Source organism: Carya illinoinensis, chromosome 14, assembly GCF_018687715.1.
Source record: "Carya illinoinensis cultivar Pawnee chromosome 14, C.illinoinensisPawnee_v1, whole genome shotgun sequence".
Lineage (NCBI taxonomy): Eukaryota > Viridiplantae > Streptophyta > Magnoliopsida > Fagales > Juglandaceae > Carya > Carya illinoinensis.
The window spans coordinates 3,183,450-3,201,234 of NC_056765.1; the positions used below are offsets into that span (position 1 = coordinate 3,183,450).

General features: G+C 32.4%; 2 protein-coding genes across 2 annotated transcripts; both read left to right on the plus strand.

Moving 5' to 3' along the window:
- Nucleotides 1–558: 558 nt before the first annotated feature.
- On the plus strand, nucleotides 559–2,962 carry LOC122294028 (zinc finger protein ZAT4-like). The gene has a single exon (XM_043102495.1). It carries the CDS (start codon nucleotides 1,160–1,162, stop codon nucleotides 2,711–2,713), a length of 1,554 nt encoding a protein of 517 aa, XP_042958429.1. The 5' UTR covers nucleotides 559–1,159; the 3' UTR covers nucleotides 2,714–2,962.
- An 11,954-nt stretch (nucleotides 2,963–14,916) lies between these two features.
- LOC122295209 (zinc finger protein ZAT9-like) lies at nucleotides 14,917–16,475 on the plus strand. The gene has a single exon (XM_043104328.1). It carries the CDS (start codon nucleotides 15,077–15,079, stop codon nucleotides 16,196–16,198), a length of 1,122 nt encoding a protein of 373 aa, XP_042960262.1. The 5' UTR covers nucleotides 14,917–15,076; the 3' UTR covers nucleotides 16,199–16,475.
- Nucleotides 16,476–17,785: the final 1,310 nt, after the last annotated feature.

A 17,785-nucleotide genomic window follows, 5' to 3' on the forward strand; every position in this document is an offset into this window, starting at 1 on the left:
ACATGATGATCGATCATATATATGCGCCTCCAGCACTAATAATAACCAACCAGCTAGCTGCTAGGAATATCTTAGTTCATGAGATCCTAACTTTTCGGCCGGGTTTTCTTCACTGCTGCACATATATATATATAATGAAATTTAGTAAAGATAAATATGTATTTTTTTGGTTGACTCAAGGTCAAGTTCAAAAATAGTACTACTACCAATAACATATAAAATTGATCATAAAAGTAGTACGTGCATTTATACAATATTCCAATATTACATATTAAAGTATATATGCATGCACATGAGGATGTCAAATCGTACTGATATTTCATTTTAGGGTTATTTTTAGAAGGTCTAGCTATATAATAAATGAACATAAAACAAGAAAAATAATGCAATATAAAGATAAATTACGTCTCATAGGGGTTAATGGTAATTACAAGAATAATAATTATAAATTAGCAGACAATTAATATTATATTATATATATATATATATGCATGTATATAATAGATTTTGTGTGGAAAAGCAGCTAGAACCAACCGACAGACAAGGAGAAGCATAAATTAGTTTTCTTGGCTTGGAATTGAAGGGATATGAATAGGTACGGCAGTTAGAACCACTCCCTAATTTCCCCTTTCACTCACAGCTCGATCCCTCACACTCTCTCATGATCGAGCTGGTGATCTCTTGATTCATTCATTTCTGATCCCTCTCTCTCTCTCTCGAACACACACAAATGAGTACTGGACTCACGGGCCTCCTTCGGTTGCTTTTGACTGGCGGCGCCACCACCACATAAATAAAGTCTTAGAAAAAGTCTCTCACCCTCTCACCCTCCCTCCACTTGTCATCCACCACACTTCTCTATTGCTCTTCTTCGAGAACTCCCATCTCTCTCTCTCTTTCTCTCTCATTAATTCACAAATTAACCACAACCAGTACTCCAACTAAAAACTAGGACCACTATTGCCCCTTAATTTTCACCATACAAATTACCCCCACAACAACTTCCACTACAAGAATAAACTCCAACACGTACGTGCCTGACTACATCCCTCTTAATTCTAATCTTATCCCACTTCATCCTCTTTGTCTCTGTGTTCCAATATCTCTTTCTTGGACTTTCTTTTTCTTCCTTCTTCCTTTCTTTTTCATTTTATTTTGTATGGCTTTTGTTTTGGAACATCCAGCAAACTTGAAGCACTTCTGCAAAATTTGTAAGAAAGGTTTTGGATGTGGAAGAGCACTTGGAGGGCACATGAGGGCGCATGGAATAGGGGACGAGAACGGACACATCGACGACGAAGACCCTGCCAGTGATTGGGATGACAAGCTCGGCGGCAACGTGCCCCCTAGCAACAAGCGCATGTATGCTTTGAGAACAAACCCAAATCGGTTCAAGAGCTGCCGTGTTTGCGAGAATTGCGGCAAAGAATTCTTGTCATGGAAATCTTTTCTCGAACATGGAAAATGTAGCTCCGAAGACGCCGAGTCCCTCGTGTCATCGCCTGGTTCAGAAGGCGATATTGATGGCACAGGATCAAGAAGAGGGTGCGGCGCCTGGTCTAAAAGAAAAAGATCATTTAGAGCGAAAGTGGATAATTTCATGAATTCGAATTGCCCTTCTAGCGAGGAGGAAGACCTCGCAAATTGCTTGATGATGTTATCAAATGCAGGCGTCGACCCTATGGTGGCCGAGCCCGAGGAGTCTTGTGCTTCGGCCAGTAAAGAAGATCAGGAGCGACGAAATCCCATGAATTTCATGGCTCCACTTTCGTTGAAGGTTCCTGTAGATCATCACAACAGCAAGAACAAGGGCGTGGCCAAAGGATTGTTCGAGTGCAAGGCATGCAAGAAAGTGTTTAACTCGCACCAAGCATTGGGTGGTCACAGAGCCAGCCATAAAAAAGTTAAAGGCTGTTTCGCCGCCCGGATCGACCCTCACCACCACCACCTCGATGATAGTCAAGCCGATGACGACGTGATCTCGCACGAAGAATTCTTCCCGACACAATCAAACTCAACCCTACAATTCGATCAAGTTTCTAATCCGCCATTAATGGCATCCACATCCAAGAGGAAATCAAAGGTGCATGAGTGCTCGATATGTCATCGTATTTTCTCGTCCGGGCAAGCGCTAGGGGGCCATAAGAGGTGCCATTGGATTACATCAAACGCACCCGAAACTTCTACGCTAGCTAAGTTTCAGCAGCTGCAAGATCAGATAGATCAGCAGCAAATAATAAATCCCAAGCCCAAGCCAGATGATGATTCAGACTTGCTTGATCTCAAGCTCGATCTTAACCTTCCTGCACCAGTTAATGATCGTCACGATCTTAGTGGGGCGCGGAGGGACGTCCAAATAATAAAGCCTCCAGGCCTCGGGATTGGAGTTTCTACAGAGATTTATTTACAGCCTTGGCCGATAGGTGCAAAAGATCAAAGGGAAGATAATCACCAGCACCAACACCAACACCACAACCTCCACCACCGTCGAAAAGCAGACAATGACAATGACAACATTGATAACAACAATAATAATATCCATGACATGATCAGTAATGGTTCGATACTACTGCCGAATGTGGATGATGAGGCAGACAGTAAAGTGAAGTTAGCTAAGCTAAGTGAGTTGAAAGACATGAACACGAGTGCGGGTTCCTCACCTTGGTTGCAGGTGGGGATTGGTTCAACTACTGATGTGGCAGCTGACCCATAAGTTTTTGTGAAGCAAAGTGACGATCATCCTCTCCAAGTAATTATTCCATTTTCATTTTCTTTCTTCCTTTTCTAATGTGTACGAAGAAACTGTAAGTATAAACTCAAATTAATACTCGTAATTACAGTGTTTTGTTTTTTCATGTTCATAATTTAGTGTTTTTCTTGCTGAAATTTTGGTGGGCCAATGGGACTCGGGTCTGCAAAGCACATACGATTTTTTCTCAATAAAAACATATTTCATGATTCCCGGATTCTCCCCCTCATCTGTAGATGCTAATTAGATGGAAAAAAGGTGAACTGGCATGCTTTTAGTAGTGACAGTCTACATTGGCCATAAAACTGTATATATAGCTCTGATTCCCGATGCCCACTTTAAAATCCGCATTTCCTCAAGAGTTCTGGCAGGGACCCAATTTCTTTTTTTATTATTGACTGATATTAGGGTGGTCGGTGCTTCATCATCAAAGGTTGGATTGCCGGCCCCCAAACAGAATTGATGCAGATTCATGTGCTCCGAACGCTGCTTCATCAATTAAGATTAGAATACTATATATTGATCTGATTGGAATTAGTACAGAGTGTAGTCCAAATTACTGGTTGCACAGGAGTGTAAAGATCGTCATGTCCTACCATTTTTGCTTGTTTAAATGGACACGAAGTCAAGGATGTCTTGGTCTTCGATGCTGTACATTTTCTCTTTTTAATGAGCAAAATGTTAAGAGTACTGGGTGTTCAGATCTGGATGGGATCAGAAGTGCTATATCCATACAAAAAAAAAATGCACAAGCCTATTGACCTACCTTCGTAAATTTACTATAAAAGTAATTTTATAATTTAATAAATTATATTAAATTATATAAATTTATATAATTATTTTTATATAATCTCTTTATAATTAGAGTAGTGTTTCCCTTATTATTTTCAATATATCATACCTAGAGATTTAATATATTTTGAATGACTTATTTCATCAATCACTCAAATAATAATCACTTAAAATGTGTCGTGACATCAAATATCGTCTCAAAGATGCCAAGAAATATGGAGCCCACTACTTAAAACATCAAATCGTGTGGAGGGAGTGAGAGGAGCATTGGACCTATATATAGTCATTAGTTGGATCCATTTAGAATCCATGATATATAAATATCTATATAGTACATGTATGCCAAGTGTGTGAAGCTAATTAAAGTAGGTAGCTTGATTATTTTATATATGAAGTTACATCCACAATGCATATTTAGCTAAAAATCGTTGACTGACTTAGTTGAGCTGAGCTGTGGTGCTGTTAGATCTCATGATCATGAGCACAGGTAGATATATATCAAGGCTTGACACTTGTAATCAGGTGCACTTTTGCTGTCATGTTCTCTGGTTTCTAGCTGACATGCACCACCACGCATGCATGATTTGTTTTTACTTCTCGTGGAATTCCCTTGGATTAATGGGCTTCAATTGAAGAAGATAAATATGTATTCGATCTATAGTATTTATTAAATAAAGAATATTGTTAAAAAATCTTATACATATAATGATAAATATTACTGTTGTAACATCTTTTTTATATGTGGATCTATCCTTCTTTCAAATTCTTAAATTGGCATGAATTAAGATTTGTTAATTACCAACTCAGATCGAGTCGGAAGGTAGGCCAACTCAACCATGTTCTTTGATCAAATATTTGTTGGTTACTGATCTTGGCCGACATTAATTATGACTTTGACAAGTTGACGATCGACTAACTCCATTGAAAAAAAGCATTTATTTGTACATGAAAACTGTTACAGATGTAAAGAAATTATATAAAGTAAGTTTGGTCATAAACTGATGTGATTTTATACAATTCGTTAGATCTATTTTATAATAAAAGTAAATTTACAATCTAACGTACCATATCAAGACATATCAGTTTGTGGGTTTATTTTTATGTAATTCATTTGTATTAAAATATTTTCCATCGTGAAATTATTAATTATTTTAAAAGTTTAAGTTGACCGAAAGAGCTAAATTTAATTGTTTATATTATATTCTTAATATTCTCCCTCACATGTGGGCTAATTTCATTCCAAATAAGCAAATTTAATATGTGAAATATTTAATTAAATGAGATAAAATATAGAGTCAGGACTCAAATTTAAGAAAGACTTAAGTTTTGATACTATATGAAATCACCACTAATTTTCAAAACTTTAACTGATAAAAAATAGTTAAATTTATATATTTATATTATAAAATTCTTAATAATTACGAAATTAGGATATTCGATGTCTCAATTAGAAAGGTAATTTGGACTATATATATATATATATGGAAATTGTTTGTTTGATTATATGAAAGGTCTACACTTTTAAACAATAGTATTATGGCTAACCAAATTACGTACTCATCACGATAGATCATACGACTTTACTTGATTTCCATTATCGTATCGGCCATACATTTCTCAATAGAAAAGCATATAACGCTATATAAATTATGTAGTAATTAATCACAATGTGTGTGTATATATATATATATATTCTGTTAAAGCCGGTAGTCACACACATAGCGACCCCATGCATCCTAAATTTATTAAATATACTCTTGCTTACGGCAGAGAAATAACATAGTTACAAGCGAAGCATCAGGGAAATTACAAATAAGCAAATACAAACCACCAACCTTAAAGTAATTACTCACAATGTATATGTTTTCATATTGGCATGCACTTTTATACCATAATGGACACATTACACCCTTAAATTACAAGAAACTAATTACATTTTGCATGAAAAATATGACTATTTAAACTATTGAAAAATAGAAATAATATTTACAATACTTTTAGAATCTGCAAATTCCCATACTCCTTTTAAAAAAGTTGTTAAATCTGAGATTTATATAAAAAATTATTTTTTAATAATAAACTCAATTTTATTTAAAAAAATGCGTAAAACTTACATACTATATATAGAATTGTATAAATCTACCATTACTCATTAGAGATATTAAATTTAAAACTACATATTGTTTGGCAAAAGGTCTCAATGGTTCACATTTTTACTTGCAAGCAATACATCTCACCTCAGCAATAATGTAATTGTAGGCAATAGATTACAAAGATTTGCATAAAATATCATATGTTGTCACAATAATTACCCGACACGTATGTCGCTGACTTCATTAGTTCGATTACACTGCACACTTACCTGTAGGGTTTGACTTTGCTAATATATATATATATATATATATATAAACACGCGCACGCACTTTTAACGAAGACCTAACAACAAACCTTCTACCATCGGCTAAACTCGAAAGCTTTGTTGCCACCTATCCCACAAAAAAATATCAACCAACCAGTCAAATTAATTGCCTGTGATGCACTATATATAAGTTAGAATATTGCTATATAAAATCGTAGACTGTATAAATATTATGTAGTCATTTTAAAAATAAAATAAAATTTACTATTTAAAAAATTAATTTTTTATATGAATATAATATTTATTTTCTTTTTTTAAAGTGATCAGTGCTGCTTGCACACTCACGACTGTAACTATTATTTTTTTTATATAATAATATCGATATTAGATCCTCTCTCTCTATATATATATATATATATATGATAATTTAACCTTAATTATTTCTTTGACTTAACTATTTGGAGAGAGGGATAGACAAATTAGAGAGAGGTCAAAATATTATAGTCGTGCCTCTTAAATAAATAAATAAAAAGGTTATAATCCGCCAGCCATACTTAGGATTATATAATTTAGAATCTATGTTCTAATATTATTTTAAATTATCATATCTTTATAAAGTTTAAATTAATAAAAAAAACAACTTTAATTATTAAAAATAATATCTTAACACTTTCATTTTCACGAAGAACACATATATAAAGTGGAAATATAAAATAAAATAAAACTCCTTAATTTATCTTCAAGTAGAATCTGCCATTAAAAATATGTTTAAAAGACTAATGCGAATTGTCAACTTCAGGCTTAAAGTAGACAACATGATGAGGAATTAATTGGATGTATCTATTTAGAAAATCCATGAACTGAACAAAATGTCATGCGCCTAAAAGTAAAAGCAGATGGATCAGTTCTACTGTTTACATGCACTAACCAGACAGTAGTGAACATTTATAATATAAATCATTAATTTAATTGTTTGTTTTAACCAGATTTTGCATTCTTTTCTTTTTCATCGTAATATCCGAATAATCTGTACATGATGCTGGTCTGGGCTGGGCTGGGCTGGGCTGCATGACTACTTAGGTCAAGGCCCTTATCCCAATACCAATAATTGGGCCCTTATCCCCCTGACTCAGGCTGTACTCCAACTTTCTTCACCATCAAGATTCAATAGACTATATTGTTCTAGTGAAGTTCTAGCATCTGATGTGGATGTGGATAAGTAGCCATATTCTTCTGTGAACAGGCCGGAGAGGACTTTTCAGGTGTGAAATCACCGCTTCTTTCAAAAATTTAAGCTAATAAAAATAAATAAATTTAATTATTTGTATTATATGCTTAAGACTCATTCTCATATGTGGATTAGATTTTAGTGTAGAGTTTTAAATTTAGAACTTATGATTTAATACCATCTGAAATTAGTATCATTTATTCTAAAAGTTTAAATTAATAAAAATATGTAGATTTAAATATTATTTATTTAATATGCTTAACATCATACACCAAAGCTTCATAAAAGATTATCAAATTCTGAGAATCCAAACAGAATTTAGAATCAATGCTAGCTACGAGGTCTGAATTGAATCAAAGTACCTAAAATCAATAATATAAGTTTTTTTCTGTTTATTTTTTCATCTAAAATGACATCTGATTCTCATCCTTTCATTTCGAGTCTCTATTGCTTTTACTTAAAAGATACTCATTGCAAGGATTTAATATATATATATATATATATATATATTATAAAACGGACATTGATGCGACTGATCAGATTCTAGTCTTTAAATATTTGACCCTTATAAGGTCGATTTCTGAAATTTATTATGGATATATACATCTTTTTTTTTTCTTTTTTTTGTCTTCCTTGCCTGCCAAATGTTGCAATGTGTCTTGGTATATATCTATTGATTCAAGAACCATTTAAGCATTGTGGATCGAGGTACGTACCTTCTTGGCTCAACCCCGGATCATGGGGTAGCCAACATTTTCTAAAATATTATCTTTTAAAATGAGTAATGTTGCATATAGTTGTAAAGTATATAAATATTGTGCTATTGTTTAAAAAATAAATAAAATATATTATTAAAAAATTATTTCTTATGAATTTTGTATTTATTTATTTTTCTCAAAGTGATTATATGTACGACGTTGACAAACTTACGATTGTAACTATCATTTTTCTTTTAAAATATATACCATCGATAAAAGTAGCTCTAATTTTCATCGCATTATGCTGTTATCATAACATTAATCTCTTTATCAATATGATATAATGGAAGTATAATAAGAGTGTAGTACTAAATAATGTTTTTCTATTTTTTATGGTTTTTAATTTCTTTTGTCTTGCGTGTAAAATGATGCATAAAGCCGAACGATCATAAAAGAAACATCAAGCTAAGAATCAAGTGAACAATACATGATATTGTTCAATCTTGTATCTATATGAAGAAAAATTAATCCCATAAACTCCAAATTAAAAGTCGACCTCGGGATATCATGATATGGTGATTTTGAACTTTACCTGTATCATGTCAATGGTACATATACGCGTCTACTAGTCCATAAGCAAGACGACATTATCATTACAAAGCCCTTTAAAATAAGAAAAAAAGAAGAAAAGAGAATGACCATGCAACTAGCTAGTAATTAAGATAAAACAGATTCCTATAAATATATATAATAGAGACAGAAACCTTCACCTTAATTGGTGGGTGTACATGATCGAAATGTACATCACTATAACAAAAACGTTTTTACGTGACCAGTTATATGTTACAAAAATGACTAATTTTTATTAAAATGGGTCTATTCTCACCGCAAGTAGTCATTATCGTCGAAAATAATTTTTTACGAGTATTCATTTTTCTTATAGTACTGTGTTCTCTTCTATCCCTGATCAAAAGCTTGGAATAATTGATTAATTAATTAGTGGCTAGCCAGTCATTATATATAAATTGTGAGCGTCCGCTGTTCTCCAATATCATGAATGCATGCTTGAATATTCCATGATGAAGATGATCATGAACAACGTCTCTTGCACGCTCATTGCGGAATAAAAGTTGACAGTGTAATTAATTGATATTGTGGAATTTTACTGGGTCGTATAGAATGTGCAGCCAAACTTGAAATATCAGAAAGGGTCGTGCATGAGGATTCTTTACATGAAAACGATCCACAAAAAAAAGGGTTCGAAGTTGGAACAGAGTTGAAGAAAATCAAGGTCATGGGGCCTATACATATAGAATTAATTCCGTCAAAAAACCCGTATAGCACTAGCCGACATGGTTTTCGCCCTCAAGCACTAATGCATGCCGGCCTGCATAAGCGGCGCTAATTCATGTATTTGCAAAGTTACCATACCTATCAATCAGAACAAGGATGTATGCATGAAAGATATTTTGCAAAGTATAGGGTTTAGAGTATACAGAACATAGATAGTTTATAAATAAAGTGGATCTAGCTCAATCATCGGTTTATAGATAGGCATAAGTACTCTTGATTTTCTCAGTTATCTATAGCTCTAAATGATATATATTAACAGTTCTTCTATATATATATATATATATAGTCGAGAACCCACAGTATCTATAAACAAATGTTTGAAGTGGCTGGGTCCCACGCCAGATATTTAAAAAAAAGAAGGGAGAAGAAAGCACCTCCGGTGATTGGGTCGGGTGATATATATCCCACGAAGATGAAGAAAATCATCCTTGGGGTGTTCGCATTTTCAGTCTGGAACCCAGCTTCTTCTTCACCTAGCAAAATCAGCGCAATATTTTCATGTCCGAGATTCGACATGGTGGCAAGGCAAGGATTTGCATCCGACCGATCTTGTAATAGATACACACAATACTGATCTATCTCTCAGTAGTTTTAAATGTTGTTCTGGAACTACTAATTTTAACAAAAATTTTTATATACAGTCGATTTTAAGTATTCTTTTGTACACTTCATTAATGTGATTGGTTGTATATCAAAAAAAATTAATATAATTAATCACATTAATGAAATACACAAAAAAATATATAAAAATGACTGTATAAAATATTACTCTAATTTTAATCATCACATGTATTCCATTCTTCACAGTAATGAATTAGAGAGAAGGAGTAGTCAAAAAGAACGAAAACATTCACTTTCGAAAAGATCGGAATCTTTATGGAAAACTTTACATGAGTTTCTCATGCATCTCTCCAACTTATATATAGGGCTATTGATTTTAGCTATAAGACCTTCTAAAAGATTTGGTCGGCATATAATGCAAGTAAAAATATTTAAATTTACGTCCGAAAGGAAACTCTCTTTTTTATGATATTTACCGTCCTTATTATCAGGTATTTTGAAAAAATTAAATAAATTTAAAATATTTATTAAAAAAATAAATTTTAAATAATAAATTAAATATTTTTTAAAAGAATAAATATGTGAGACTGGCACACTCTATAAATATATATAACATTACTCAATTTTCAAAAATTTTCCCTATTTTAATCAAATGATCATGAACGCAATTGAGTCATTGACCTTTATTAACTACACGCAATGCATGGGGCAGGCTTTGCGTTTGATTCTTGGTTTTGGCCAACGAAAAGTCAGTGATAATATGCACAAAATTTGCGTGCCATTGTCCCTTTACTTTGTTACTACCTAAGCCAAAATTCCTGCTTTTATACTTTTTTTCCTTTTTATTAGTATTTGTTTTTCGCTTCCCCACATATAATCAAAGTAATGCTATTTATATTCATAAAATGTGTAAATATCGTATAGTCTTTTTAAAAAAGGAGTATGATGTATTATTAAAAAAATAATTTTATATTTTTATATGGGTTTTGTATTTATTTATTTTTTTAAAATGATTACATAGCGCTTATACATTCACAACTGTAAATATCAAATTTTTATATAATTAACATCATTGATCTATCATATAAACTAGACCCTTGACCACGATAGTGTGTGTGTGTGTGTGTGATGGAACTTCGCAAGGACATGCGATAATAAGTACAACTAAATACAAAGGAAAATACTTTAGGACCCGAATTTGGGTCCCGAATATGTTTTTTTTTTTTTTACTTAATAATTAAGGAAGTATATTTTAGTGATGTTATGAACTTTTTTATTTTTAAAAAAATATTTAAGAATATAAAATAATGAAAAAAAATTAACTAGTTCGGTGAATTTTCAGACCACTCAAATACAAATCAATCAAAAATATTTCGGAAGACTTTGGAGTCATTTTCATACACATATATGCTTTCATCCGAATTAAGGGAATTAATTATGAATGAGGATTATTGGATATTGATGGGAAATGCAAATATAAAGAGGGGCAAAGCAATAAATAAATAAATAAATAAAAATGGAAGTATAAAAGATAATTATTGTTAATTGAAGTAATTTAATATTGTTACAAGACAGAGAATGGTAATCAATGGAATAGATATGGGATTTTTTTCAAAGAAAATTTATTAATTTGCTATAAACTTTATTATAAATTTCTTGCAAATTTCAAGTTATAGGTGACACATCATCTATGTAATAAATATTGGTTGACTCATAGACTCATTATTTTAATAAATATTGGTGATACATTGGGTTTGTAAAATCTAAAATTATAGGCCCTATTATCAATGTTTTGAATATCGTATTAGATGTCGTATCGGTTAAGATATTAGAATGAAATATTTTGGTATCGATATCATTTCGTATACCGTTTCGAGATAGTCGATATATAAATAAATTATATATAAATATATATAAATTATATTTTAAAATAATAATCTATATATGAATAAATTATACATTAATATATATAAATTATAAATAGTCTGGTCTGAATTGAAGGTCAAAAAATGAGATTAAAGTTTTGAAAGAAAAATAAAAGGTAAAGGCCAAAATACCGGCCAGTACGTAGGTCGGTATGACAGATATGAAACAGGTACATTACCTGTACCAGACTAGTAGCCAGTACGGTATAGTATTAAAAACAATGTCTACTACACCACAGAGGGTATAGAACGAGAATGGTTATAGATACGTTATAAATTTATTTATTTATTTATAATTTTAAATATTTTTTAAAAAATATTCACAATATTATTTTAAAAATACTTTTTAATTATTAAAAAAATTTAAAAAAAAATTACCGAGACCATCCTCAGAATGAATACTCGGCGAGTTTAGAATTGTTCAAAATTATATTATAGGTACATAAAGCATTAATTACTCTATATTTCTTGTATTTTTTTATTTAAAAATAAAAAATCAAATCAGATGGAAAGTAATTCTACCGTTCCATCATTCTCATTTGGGTGGGCATACATATAAATACCATAGCATAAAGCTCAACCGAATCATTTAAAACAAGTACTGTAGATCCCCAAAACTACAAATATATATTATATATTATATATTATATATATGTGACAACAACAAAAAAAAAAAAACAAATAATTTACATCTCAAAGTTATATCATGTAAAACCAAAATGATATATCGACCACCAAGAAACTTTTGACCCCACCAACATGAACCTCATTAAAAACCAAAACTCCCAACTTGTCTAGATATTTGTCTACATATACTATTGTGTGTACACACACACACATATATATATATATATATTTGTGATGAGATTGCCTATTTATAATGATAATAAACTCATTATGATAGAAAATGATCATTTTCGTAACATATAACTGATCACAAATAGACATTTTTCTTATAATATTAACGAAGAATAATAGAATGCATGCATAATTGATGTCAAGAACTTGCTATGTATAATAATTTATTAGAATTCCTTCATCCCTAGTAGAATCTGATTTTTTTAAAAGATTTTTATACAAAATTGTATCGTTTGGATAATGAAAATATTTTATTTTATTATTATAATTTTTCTAAATTTTCATATAAAATATAATAAATAATTTAACTTTTTCAAATCTTAATAAAATAATAAGATTAAAAAATAATATTTTTATCAACTTTTAACTTTAATCTCAACTCATCTTATCTCAATTCACTATTTAAACAGCATCATAGGCTAAGTGGAAAATGTTTCCTAGTGCCAGGGTAGTTGTTAAGCTTGGATGGGAGAATTTTGGAGGCCTACATTTAGGTATCTATTTTCATACTAACCAAAAAAACCAGTAAAGAGAAAAAAAAGAAGAAAGAAAGAAAAAATTGTTCATACTTTTTACTTTACTCTATAAAGCCCAACAAAATGCCAATGGCAATGTCGTTTGTAGAAGAAGATAGGAACCTTCCCTTTCAGCTTTTGAAGAGTTTTTAAAGATGATGTCGTACGAGGGATCAAGAATTTTTCAGAATTCTTGAGCTATAAGTTCAATTTCAATCATTATTTCCAAACTTAATCATATAGATTTTGTACAATTCACTAATATTTTTCAAAAAAAAAAAATGAAGGAAAATTAAGATAAATCAATTAATAAAAAGGAAAATTATAAGAATAGTTCTGACGTATATTATTATACGAATTGAGTGACAGTTTTATTTTATTAATTCTTTTAACTCAAATTAATATGTTAAATACTGATAATTATGTGCATAGAATTATAAATATAAATAATATTTTCAAAATATAATATTTCTGTTGACACGTAACTGTCACGACAAGGTGCTGAGGTTCTACAAGGTCGTGTAACTCTAGAATGTTAACATGGAGCTCTAATTATGGGTATTTTTTTTCATTTTTTAATTTCCATTGGACCAAGCTTGTTAGAATAGAGTATAGAGTTGCTCCGTTTGGAACTTATTTCAGTTTAATTTTTAAATAAGTTTAATATTTAAATACCCAATTCTCAAATCATTAAACTTATTTTATTGATTAAATGTAAAACTCATAATCTTTTTTAACTCAACACATCTTTACATGCGAGACCCAAAACTTTTTTTAATATCTCATAAATATATCTAAATTCATTTTAATATTTAAACTCATTTAAGTGAATTTTAAAAAATTCACTTCATCATTTTATTTTATTATTATTTATAAAGAATTCAATTATTCAATTATTCAATTCAACTTAACTCAACGTGCAAACAGACCGAAAAAAGAAGAGTTCCGAGCTCTGCTTCTAGGAATAGGACTGGGTCTCCTCTCCTTACCCCTAACTAAACTGCGTTAACTGATCCACCCCAAACCCTTAGAAAACTCCTTTCTCAAAGGGAGAGATTGGTTTCCCACCCTTCATTCCCATCACCGTTTTCAACCAAAGATCCAAAATTGGAGGAAGGTATATCATCCTCAAAAAAAATTATTAAAAAAAAAAAAGCCAATTTCTAGATGTGAAAAAAACCCATAAACTAATTATCGTTTTAATTGAGTAAATAAATAAAAAAATATAATTAATTATGTTTTTATAAATTAATAATCTTACTGTCTTGATGACATTTGATTCTCTTCCAAGTAATAGTAACCAATGGGATGGTTTGTTGGTTACCCATTTTCGGGGTTTTCATTCTCCTGCGTGGTTACAACAAAACCAACTTGTCCAAATCAAAACAAAACAAAAAAAACTAAAAAACAAAAATTGTCTCTACTTTCCAAGATGCCCTTCATGAAATTTCATATATTTAGCATTAATAAGTATTATATGATACATTTAATATTTAAGAATGTGAAATAAATTTCCAAATGGAAAACCCACTTATTTCCATGCAAATTTTTCTGTTTATTTTTATCATTTTCAGGGATTTTTGGAGAGGGGATTTTGGGGAAATTGAAAATATGTATAAATAAAAAAACAGAAATGAGGTGGGAAATAAATAATACTAGGCACGGGCAAGGCTTGCATGTTACATGTCGCTCTTTCTCCTCTCATGCATAGGAAAATTAATTAATTCGGTTTCTAATTAATTGTTTTTAATGAGAAAGATTGTCCCTAATCAAAAGGAAAAATCCCATTTTTTTAAATTTTCAGGAAATATTACAAATATTAATGATAATAATATAATTATTATTTTGGTAGCATTGTATATATCACTTGGTGGAGGAATGCTTGTCACCTACTCCTTTTTTTAGTTTCCACTCTCTCTCTCTTTCACATTGGAAGAAAGAGAATGCCAGAGAGCTCAGAAGCTTTTCTCTCGGAGAGACAAATAGGCATATAGCTCTCTGTTTTCTTCTCTGCTTTCTGGGTTTTTTTGGGATTGTGATGGAGAAGCACAAGTGCAAGTTATGCTCCAGAGGCTTCTCTAATGGCAGAGCTTTGGGGGGTCACATGAGGTCTCATATGTTGAATCTTCCAGTTCCTGCAAGACCAGAATTATCTCCATTACCACCACCACCACCTCCACCTGCGCCGGCGCCGGCTCCACTACCACACGACCAATTCAGTGAGACCGAGTCTGCTTCGTCACCATCATCTTCCTCTGGTGAAGAGGAAGGAGGAGGAGAAGAAAAGGGTCTCTGCTATGAGCTGAGAGAGAACCCAAAGAGAAGCATTCGATTGGTAGATCCTGAATTTTCTTTTGCTGTGGATGCTGGGTCTGTTGTTCTTCAAGATGGAGAGAGCGAAACTGAGTCGTCCAAGAACCCGACTCGGCGACGATCCAAGCGGACTCTGAATTTAGAACAAAAGTACCATCTTCTTCATCATGATCATCAGCGAGTTCAAGAACAAGATGATGATGCTATGAAAAAGCTCAAGTTCACGATTAACAAGGCCGAGTCATGGGCCGAGCCTGAACCAGTGAGTTCGATCTCCGACACTACTACCGAGGAAGATGTTGCCTTTTGTCTCATGATGCTCTCAAGGGACAAATGGAAGAGACAAGATCAAGACGACGAGGACGAAGACTTGGAAGATGAATCAGAGAGATCCTTGGAGGACATGACCGACGAGTCCGAGGAACAGCTCAAGATGTCCAAGACACGAACGCGAGGCAGGTACAAGTGCGAGACATGCAAGAAAAGCTTTCGTTCCTATCAAGCTCTGGGTGGACACAGAGCGAGCCACAAGAAGATGAAGCTTAATTCTGCTCCAATTTACAAGCTCAAGTTGGAGCAAAAAAATGCGGGTACTCCGTCTATGACGGAGAAAAAGATTCACGAATGCCCTGTTTGTTTGAGAGTATTTGCTTCTGGACAAGCTCTTGGCGGGCATAAGAGAACCCATGTAACTGGCTCCGCAAGGCCTCCAGCTTCTGTTAGAAGTTCAACCATGCTTGGTCAAGCTTTCATAGATCTTAATCTTCCAGCTCCAACGGATGATGACGAGTTTAGCCAAATCGAGCTCTCTGCGGTGTCTGATGCAGAATTCGTGAACCCCCATTAGGCAACGAACTTCTTCAGCTAGCAATGAATCTTGATGCAGAAATAGGTTGATCCCAAGGTAAAAAATTTTGGTCTTTTGGCGTCCTTGGATCTAGTATTATGTCCGAGTTATTGTTATTCAAATTGGGTTGTTCGAATTTTGATAACTCTATATCTATAGAACATTATTCTTCTTCCACGTTCGAACTGTATTTCTTTTACCGGAATTCTGTTCTGTTTTCTCTAACAACTGATTTGGAGCATCCATTAATGGAGGAAGGAACCACATATTTATTTTCCGATTTGCTTCATTTGTAAGCAATATTTACGGTCCTACTTTGCTATTTTTTTTCTTTTCTTTTTGCGTGATTATAGAATTCTGCAGAAGAAGAAATCGACGTTCTTGTTGATAGGTTCTGTTTCAGTTTCCAAGCGGTTCAGGGGAACTGTTCCACCATTAATTTTTGCTGAATATATTACAGAGTCATTTTCAAAAGAAGTTGATCAACCTGTACTTTTTTTATAATAGAAAAGTAACTTCCACCTCTTACCAACTGTTCCAAATATATATATATATATATATATATATTTTCTTTTCAGCCCAAGAAGACTGTTTCAAGCTTTTCTCATAGATCTGCAAAAACCAGCTGCAGAGATTAATGACTGTGATAAAAGCCTTGAAGGTTCATTTGATTTTCTAAATATCTGGGAAATCTGTAAAGGGTGATCTGATCATGAGAAAAAGCAGAGGCTCTAGTTTTTGCCGAGAATACAATTTTGTTTTGTTTGGTTGTGACTTTTGAGGTATCTGGTTGAAGCAGACCTATTGAAAATATATGGAAACTCTCAGTCACGTTCATTAAAATCTGTAATAAATGACAAAGTGACATTTTTTTTTTTTTTTGCACATTTAATTCATTTAGTGTATATTTCAGCTTATTTTTGTGACTTAACTGAAGTCAAAATTTGTATTAATTAATTACAAAATTTCATAGAAAACAAAAATGAAAAAAAAAAAAAAAACATTTGGGTGTTCAAACGTCATAAGAACAGCCAGATCCTTTCAAGAAGTAGGGCTAGCATGATGTTCTGTTTTGACATCCATTAGAGCTACTTACCACCAAGAAACAAAGACAAAATAAAAGTGTTCAGGTAGAGTTAGCAGAAAAGGTAGTGTCATTCTGTCAATCTGAACCTCAATTTTTGGTTAAAGATGCAACCTTTTTCTTCCCATCTCCTGACACAAGAACATACCAATCTTCCTTTTTTTTTCCTTTTCTTTTTTCCTGGAAGTCGAAAAAGCTTAAGAACAGTAAGTATGAAAGTAGTGGAACTAGTTGCCCAGAAAAGAACAGGAAAAAATAACACAAGACAGTAGTGGAACTGCCACTATGAAGTTATTACTCTTAAATTTCCTCCAATTGAGGTGCAGCAGATGACCAGCAGGTTTATCTGTTGGCTGCACCAAGAAGACCGGCTCTTGTTTTTTCTTTTTTTAATGTTTTGAAAGGGCTAAACTACAGGATGGTGTTGTGGGGTCTGATCCCAAATCCTTAATTTCCAATTTTTTATTTTATGGGAAAGTTAATCTCTTCAGGCAAGAAAGGTG